Source organism: Eucalyptus grandis, chromosome 5 (assembly GCF_016545825.1).
Source record: "Eucalyptus grandis isolate ANBG69807.140 chromosome 5, ASM1654582v1, whole genome shotgun sequence".
In the NCBI taxonomy this organism is placed as follows: domain Eukaryota; kingdom Viridiplantae; phylum Streptophyta; class Magnoliopsida; order Myrtales; family Myrtaceae; genus Eucalyptus; species Eucalyptus grandis.
Genome location: NC_052616.1, coordinates 56,781,415 through 56,790,677, shown reverse-complemented (window position 1 = coordinate 56,790,677; position 9,263 = coordinate 56,781,415). Strand labels below are relative to the sequence as shown.

Below are 9,263 nucleotides of genomic sequence, written 5' to 3'. Positions count from 1 at the left end.
AATTTGACTAGGAAGCGACCTTTCAACCGAGCTAATCTGTAATGGTCATTATGGCACAATTAAAAATCGATTAGAAACAGGAGATAGGTCAACTCAATAGAGGCATGTGATCAAGTGTGGGTGATTTCACCAAATTACACAATTCTTGTCGGTCGGCACTGGATCGGCTTTTCTATCAATTTGGTACCCTGTGTCCGTATTTGAAATCTTGAGATTACCATGACAATTGAGAGTTGCCAATGTGTCAAAGATGTACATTGTGGCTTGATCAACCACAAATTAAAATTTCTAAAAGCTACCCGGTAGATTAGTACGCACTAATATCATGCCAGAGTGAAATTAACCGTGAATTGAGATCGAATTCAGAATTGGAAGTCTAGGTATGTCACAAATCATTTTAGGATCATTAACTCATCTTCAGAAGATTTTTCATACAATCAGAATTTTTCAGCAATTTAATCAAAGTATGGCTAATTTGGCTCGAGAAATTAGTAGGCCCGCCCTGGTCGTGCTTTTTTGGGACTTAAGTTGGTTCTATGGACAAGTGAAGATGTGAATTGAAGTGTGGTGACGTTGGATTAATTTTATGGACTTCATTTTGGTTCAATTGGAAGAGAATCGAATGGAATTGAAGAATTTAATGTACAAGATTTCAGTGCCACGGTGGAAAAGGAAATTGCAACCATTGGAAGAGGTTGTGGAGGATTGAGATAGTGGATTGTGACATCACAAGTGATGTCATGGTGTGGGGGCAAGAGTGGCTAGGATCTTGACAAGTGGATGGTGGGGATTTGCTCTCAAAAGATGGGACATCACTCACCAATCAACTCCATCTTCAACCTTGGTCTTCTTGGATTTTGAATAGAGGAGAGAGAGAGAGGAGCCGCGATCGGATCGGCAGCAGCTCGACGCCCCCCTTCGCTGCTCGTCCACTCGTCGCAGCCGTCACCGTCGTCGCCCACTCGCACGCAAAGCCCCATGTGTGCACTCGCCGCCTCATTTGCCCACCGCTGCTTGTGAGACCTCGATCCACTAGCACCGTCGTCTAGCATAGCGAGTAGTAGCTCATCGTCGACCAGGGCCACTGTGAGCCAGCCAAAACCAACTCGTCGCCAGTGCCGCTTCTCCTCTGCTCGCACGACCAGCGGGCTTGCGCTCGTCACAGCCGTTGCTCGCGCAACAAGGACCCTCCAGTATCGTCATCCGACCGTCCAGCCGCCCATTCATCATCGCCAAGGCCCCTAGAGGCCTCGCCTAGCCATCGTGAGCCATCGCCCGAGCTTTTGCCCTCTCCTCCGCCCATTTCAACCTAAACCGACATCGGATCCGCTCTTCTCGGCCCCAAAACAGTAGCTGGAAAAATGGGTATTCTAGCTCGGTTTTGGCCCGTTTTGGCTGGCTTTCCAACCCCAGATGCTTGACCCGCCTTGAGGAAAGTCGATCCCCACAACGTCCCCGTCGTTTTGGTCCAATCGGTTTGTTAATCGAGTGAGTTTAGCTCACTAAATCTTGATTGATGGTTAATTATGCTTAGGATGTTTAGTTTATGTTAATTGTTAGTAGGTGCTTATTTTAATTTATTTAAGTGTAAATTATATTGAGGTGCTTAATTAACTTAAAGTGTGTTTAATTTAAGGCTAAATGAATGTTCATATTAATATGCTTTGATGTGACTTAAAGGAATTATTTTTGGTTTATTTAAGTATTCCAAAAATTATTAAATATTTTAATAATAAATATTTATTCGAAAATATTAACATATTATTATTTAATTAATTTCGGAATAAAATTAATTATTTAATAAATACTGAAAATTATTTCGAGACCTTATTTCCTCAGAATTTCATGCTGATCGCTGCTGTGTATTCATATTATTAATTTGATGAGTGGATATTGCAAATTGAGTGATGATTTGTGCAATTGATTGCTGAATTATGAAACTGAGTGGTGATTATGAAAAGTATATAATTTCTTCATAAAATCCCGAGTGTTGGGTTTGACACCAAAAATGGATTTTAAGTATTATATCAAGCAGTGGGGTTTGAAAAAGAATGGTGTTAGTTTTTTTGGTTCGAATCCGATTGTGTACCCACTCACACAACTACGTTCTCAAATGTTTTTAATATGAAGAAAAATGGCCGAGATCACTATTTTAAGTGAAAGCATTGAGTGAAATGCAAAGTGTCCTGGGCCGAGTATGATTTTGTTGTGTGATAATTAAGAGGAATTTGTCTTAGGCTGTTGAGCTGGACTTGCCCCTATATGGGATGCCCACATAGTGGTTGCGGGTCGTAGTTGATTTTGGACCCATGCTCCTTTGGGAACGCCGTCGAGATACTGATGAAGCCGTGTTCCAAGGTGGGGAGACGATGCCTAGCTATATACCAGTAGATAGCCGAACTACGAGTAAGCTATGCCCTTGTGTGACAGTGAATAACAATTGGATCGCACGTTGAGTGTTATTGACGAGTCGAATTATGGGATAGAATTGTGTGGCATGGTATGAGACGTGTCATAACGGTTTGGTCTTATAATCCGAACTCTTGTGGTCATTCGAAATGATATTGTTGACGTTCCAATGGTTTAAGTTCCTATTACTATTTGTGATTGACTGATTTGAATTGTACTAACCTGCAGAAAGGAACTGAGGCGAGGTAAATTCTCTATGTAGTGTGACTAGGCCATCCTTAGGCTTATTTTATTTCTAATAGGGGTTTAGGGGGTTGAACTTACTGAGACAATATCTCACCCCGTTGTGAGCCAAAATTTCAGGACCGTAGATGGTGGAACCCTCGGAGGCTGATCAATCAGAAGTGGGATCGAAGAATGAGTTCGACTCGTGGTCATAGGACTCCCTTTTGTAGACTGCCCATTTTTGGTATATGTGTAAACCCTAGTGTGGTTACCTTTAAAAGAATGTTTGTTTATGAATGAGTTGGTTTCCTGCTTTTCTATCCCGTAAGTTTTTTTCATGGGTTTTATAATACGTTCCGCTTGTGCAATAATAAATTAATGGGGTCGGTGACACTACCTGGGAATGTCGCATTTGCATGACCATGGCGGATGTTGGCGCGCTCGAGGTTCAGGGCATGACAATCAGTATGTGACTTTAATTTCCTAATTCCTCAGTGTCTCCATGTCCGCATTTTCTATAAGGAAAAAAAAAGGAAAAAAAGCTGCAAATGCTTCTATTGGTTAGGAGGATCCGAATGTTATCTGCGGAACTATTTTACTATTGACAAAGGAAACACTTCTAGCCATTAAAAATCTATATCCTAATGGAATGTCGGCATTCTGTGATGCATTTGAACTGAGAAAAGCCACTATGTATCTTGGCCCAACTGGAAATTAATTTATTCTATAAAATGAACCTATTTGAAGCAAACACAAAGAGAATCGACACACAGTAGGCTTGGTTCACATGCCTTCCTTTGTAGTAATCCCGTGGAGAAAAGGACATTACATATGCCTTTTTTTCAGTACACCATTCACTTTGATACAATAACTTTTTAATCCATCACTTGATTATCATATATCTTTAGAAAACGTTCACTTGAATGACTCCAAAAATTTCTTGTACCAAAAAATTTGGCGTGGTATTAATTAATATAAATTGGTCATTGTGGGTTATTGGAAAAATGAAATCATTAAAAGCTTGCAGAAATGTTGTTTAGCCTTTCCTTGCCCAAAATTGATGGCCAATGTGGTTTCTCGGAAAACAAGAGGAGGGACATCGCCGCAAGCCTGCTGCACACCCTCTTTTTTTTTGTCATAACTGCAAACCCTATTACCAATGACCCTGAGTGCTACCGGCCTCAAAGGGACAATTTCCGATATCAGATCCAAAATTCCAGTCTAATGCCCAAGGTAAGAAAGCTATATTACCACAAATTGGAAGGATTACCATTGTGAAAGCCCTTCAGAATCAGCAGCAGTGCCACCTCTAATGCCCTCGCTGCAAGGGCTTCCTTTGGCAGCACCCCAAAGATAAAGACTCACCACCATTGGACCTAATTTGGGATTAAGGTTTGAGTTGAATTTAGCCTTAACTCGTCAATTTGGGTCAAGGAATGGCTAAACGATGTTGTCTCTAAACACTTTAGATGACATCATTTCTCTTCTCTATCACGTCAGATGGTTTTATACTAAAGTCATATCGGATGTTCTGGCAATACTCAAATAAACTTGATGTTTTTCAAAGTAATAACATTCAAGCGATCGACCTAAAATTTAAGATACCAATGTGAGCGTGGTCCAAAAGTTATTGTACCGGTCACGTCATTTTCACCATTTCTTGTTTATCCATTTTCATCTCTTATGAGAGGTGAAGTTTCACAAGGCATTTTTTCGCAAATACTTCTTGATTCTGTTCCACATTATTCCAATGACTCTGCACTTGTGGTCTTTGCTTGTCTTCTTCCTTCTTCAAGCACTTCATAACAGCACAATTTACAACATACCTGCATCAATTCCACTGGTTCAGAACCAAACCCTAGTCTCTAGTAGTCAAATCTTTGAGCTCGGGTTCTTCAAGCCTAATGGATCAGCAAAGCAGTACCTAGGAATATGGTACAAGAACATGACTCCGTCCAAAAAAGTCTGGGTGGCCAACAGGAACAAGCCAATTGGACACACAGATAAATCTGCGAGTTTAATAATTGGCAACGATGGAAATCTGAAGCTTCTTGATGGGCAACAAAACACTGTGTGGTCGACTAATGTCATGGCAAAGTCGAATTATTCCGCAGCCCACCTTTCAGACTATGGAAACTTTGTTCTTCAAGACAGGAATGCGAATATATTGTGGGAAAGCTTTGATGAGCCAACTGACACTCTCCTGCCAAACATGAAGATCGGAGTAAACGTGAAAACAGGAAAGAAACGAAACTTGATTTCTTGGAAAGGAGATAGCAGCAAAGAGACTTTCGAGTAGCTCAGGCCAAGGCATAGCAGAGTTCAAGAATGAGATCCTTCTAATATCTAAACTTCAACACCGAAATTTGGTGAGACTCCTCGGTTGCTGCACCGAAAGGGAAGAAAAGATTCTAGTGTATGAGTACTTGCCAAACAAGAGCTTGCACGCCTTCCTTTTTGGTTTGTCTCACTCTTTGAAGAATTTATTTCTGCTTTCAACAAAATTCAATACTGAAACTTAGTTGCTTTTCTGTTTGCTACCTTGTTTAGATTCAGAAAAGAAGGCGAAACTTAGTTGGGCCGTACGATTCCACATTATTGAGGAGGTCGCGAGAGGGCTGCTCTACCTCCACCACGATTCTTGCCTTAGGGTCATCCATCGAGATTTGAAAGTGAGCAACATTCTCTTGGATGAAAAGATGAATCCAAAGATTTCTGATTTTGGGTTGGCGCAGATGTTCGAAAGCAGTCAAGTTTTGGTAAATACTCACAAAGTTGTGGGGACACTGTAAGCTTTCTATCATTACTCTTAGGAGTACTTATTTTATGAGGCAATATATAACCTTGAAAGCAGATTAGCAGTTTAATGCGCTCACTTTTCCCTTCATACATGTTCCTACCGTTGTTTTACTATTACCGAGAAAACTCTTCCATGTACATCCAATGGTTCCAATATGTGAGTTCTCTTCGAGGTAATTATAGACCAGCACTGTAGTTATGAGATATACAGTACTCGTTGAGTTGGAAGTTTATCATCCTCTAATTTTCTCACCTCTCATGTCATCGTTCTTAAGTCTATGATTTTTTGTTTGAACTGTACTTCGGAAACTCTCCACTTATATTATTTAGTCTACAACGGCTACATGTCTCCCGAGTATGCTATGGATGGGACATTTTATGAGAAATCTGATGTTCATAGCTTTGGAGTATTGCTATTGGAGATTATTAGCAGCAAGAAGAACACAAGTTTAGATTACCCCGGGCAGCATCTTAATCTCCTTGCTTATGTAAGTGTGAGATCTAATTTCAAACTATTATACCTCCAAATCAGTTTTCAATCATGGGTAGTCCTTGAAATAATCTAACAATTGACCAGTTGTTACAGGCTTGGCACTTGTGGTGTGAAGGGAGAGGATTGGACCTGATGGATGCAGCCATTGCTAACGCATTTTCGGCATTAGAAGTAATGAGATGTATTCAGGTAGGGCTTCTCTGTACGCAAGACCACGCCATAGATAGACCCAACATGTCAGCCGTAGTTCTAATGCTGAATGGGGAGTCCGAACTTTCACAACCGAAGCAGCCAGCATATACATTTCAAAGGCTGTTGGCTCACCAAGTCCAATCACAAGAAGGAAGCATCCAGTCCATGAATACCATCACCATTACTACAGTTGAAGGAAGATAAAATTCTCAAATGCATTTTCACTATCAATTCATCTTTTCAAGGATTCAATGTTCACCAAATTAAACGGCTTGAATATGCAATGTTTTGTGGCACTTTTATGTGTATATATGATGTAAACATAGAGATCGTGAGGAAAACTGAATTGCTAGCTCTCTAGTAGGATAGTTTATGCTGGCAAGGTCTCACAAAAGTTCACAACATTTGTGTGCATGGGGATTTCTTACCCTTCTGCATATAGAAGTGTTCAGTTGTGCTGTTGAAGCTAGTTTCAATTGCATTTTTCCTATAAAAACATATTTGGCCATAAAATTGCTTAGATTTCACTTTGGTGCCCTTAGTCTAGTAATCAACTATATAATATCATATCTACTATTTATATTAAAATATATCTCGAATTTGAGTCAATTTGAAAATTTAAAAATTCCGAATTGGATTTATTACGAGCGTTTGTAATCGAGCAAATCAGAATTCGGTAACGTCCTTTGACGAGTTGGGGTTGGCCAAGGAAAGATAATTGAAAAGGAGTTAAAAAGAGAAGGAAATAAAATCCAAGCGGTGGAAATCATGGTTCAAAATTGGAAAAGTCCAAGTTGGACTTCGTTGACCGAATCCAAATTGGATTCTGATTCCTTCTCCAACTCGGCGTGGACTTCGGCCTTGACCGACCAACATGGGACTTCCTTCAGGCGGTGGATATGTATATTTCAAAAGGATTATTGACTTAAGAGTGGCTTGGTCGAGAAAAGAAACGATTTACAAACGCAAGCCGCCGTTGTTGATCTTGAAGAGCGTTTATTCAAGCGGGTGCTTGGCGTTGATTTTATTCATGAATTACATCCAAGAACATACAAGTATTCAATTCAATTAAATCTCATGAGGTCGATGTTGAAGATATGTTTGGAGATTTTGATTCTAATTGATAATTGATTCTGATTGATGATTTGTATTGGTTGTAATTGATAGGATAATGTGGTTATTTTAGGACAAGAAAGATCAGGAAAAATCATTTACTTTTTTATTGAAGGTCTTGTACGGTGTATACATGGTTGTATCATATATAGAAAAGAATGAAGAAGAAGATACAATTTTTCCACATTCTACATTCTCTCTCTCTCTCTCTGTATTCTTTCTTCTCGATTTGTGACATGGTATCAGAGCGTTTCTTGATCCTGGCATAGCTTCTGCGCCTGAAATAGTCTCTGTCTCTTCCCTGTTTCCTGTTGCTGCATCACCCGTAGAATAGGACAGCTTCCATTCACCTTTCTTTCTCGATCTCTTCTCTGTTTCCTGTTGCTGCAACACTCGTAGAACAGGACAGCTTCCATTCACCTTTCTTTCTTCAAAAGCAAATCTGCAAAACAGTTTTTTTAGAAATCGTCCTCATGACAAACCCATAGACTCTTACCTCGGGATCTAGTGATCAGCCTGCAAGAGAAGCAACACCACCAATCTCGCAAATCTGGGAATCATCATCTGCTGTCATCATTTCCGAAGAACAAAGGCAGCCACAGACTCAAATGTAGCATGCACAATGGGTACCTATTTCGGCTCAGGCAAATTTAGGGCAACCCTATTCAAGCCAACCTTACCAATGGGTACCACATCCTTGGTACTATGGGATCAACCCAAATGCATCATTGCCAAGATTTAGATCTAATGGAAGCCTACCAGCTAGCAACGGGGTAGGCACAAACACCAGTTCACAGCAGACGAGTGGATCAGTCGAACCAGGCATGGGAACAAATCCCTACCCGGGTTCGGGTTCTTTTTTTCCAAATGCAGGTAACACGATCGAATCTGAGGGGTCGGGTTTAAGAGCAAACCCATACCCGAATCCACCACCAGGTCTCTTCCCGTACTAGATCTACGCTGCCAGTAGTCGCCCAGAGCCCGGTGTCACGCCCCGAACCCCGAGCGTGCGCACATCCCACTGCAGTCGATCAAATGCGACATTCTCAGGTAGTGTCGCCAACCCCATTCATTTCTTAATGCACAAGCGGAACGTATTATAAAACCCCTGACAATAAATACGAGATAGAAAAGCAGGAAGCAAAACCATAACATAACACTTTCATAATTCAACGGTAATTACAAACAGGTCTACGGCCAAAAGTCTACAAAACCGGCTCTTAAAAAGGAATTGTCCTACGACCTACAAGTCGGACACGTTCTCCAATCTTATGACTTTCACCTCTGCAACTCCTCAAGGCCAACCAAAGCTATCAGGTCGCTCCGTCCACCAGGGACCTGAAATTTTAATCCCACAACCGGGATGAGACGATATCTCAGCAAGTTCAACCCCTTAAACCCCTATTAGAAAGAAAATACGCCCCAGGTGGCCTAGCCACATCACATAGAAGACTTACCTTGCATTAATCTTCATCTGCAGGTTAGCACAGTTTATATAATTCAACCACGTGCAATTATAATAACCAAACAACTGCAGCACAATCACATCATTAGAACAATTCGACTACTTGGATCATCTCAGTGATCAATCGACTCGGCCAATTACATGTCATTCTAGCAAATCAATCATTGCTCTTAATTACGGCCCTATAGAAAGGTTTAACAACCAGTGGCAATCACGGCCCCACTCGGCATGACCTTTAATTAGGTGGTCCATCTCGGCCTCACTAGGCACGACCTCTCATAGGTGGTCCATCACGGCCTCACTAGGCACGACCTCCAATAGGTGGTCAATCACGGCCCCATTAGGCACGACCTCTCTTAGGTGGTTCATCACGACCCTACTAGGCACGACCTCTCATGGGTGGTCCATCACGGCCTCACTGGGCACGACCTCCAATAGGTGGTTAATCACGGCCTCACTGGGCACGACCTCTAATAGGTGGTCAATCACAGTCAATCTCCCATCAATTTCAACACTTGGATTTTATAAAGAATCCCTATCTATCGCAATCACACTCAATTTGCCACA

General features: G+C 41.2%; 1 protein-coding gene across 1 annotated transcript; it reads left to right on the top strand.

Moving 5' to 3' along the window:
- The first annotated feature begins 5,777 nt into the window (after positions 1 to 5,777).
- LOC120294067 (G-type lectin S-receptor-like serine/threonine-protein kinase SRK) lies at positions 5,778 to 6,594 on the top strand. The gene is made up of 2 exons (XM_039313954.1): positions 5,778 to 5,921; positions 6,020 to 6,594. The coding sequence occupies exons 1-2, from the start codon at positions 5,778 to 5,780 to the stop codon at positions 6,320 to 6,322; spliced, it is 447 nt and encodes a 148-aa protein (XP_039169888.1). The 3' UTR covers positions 6,323 to 6,594.
- Positions 6,595 to 9,263: the final 2,669 nt, after the last annotated feature.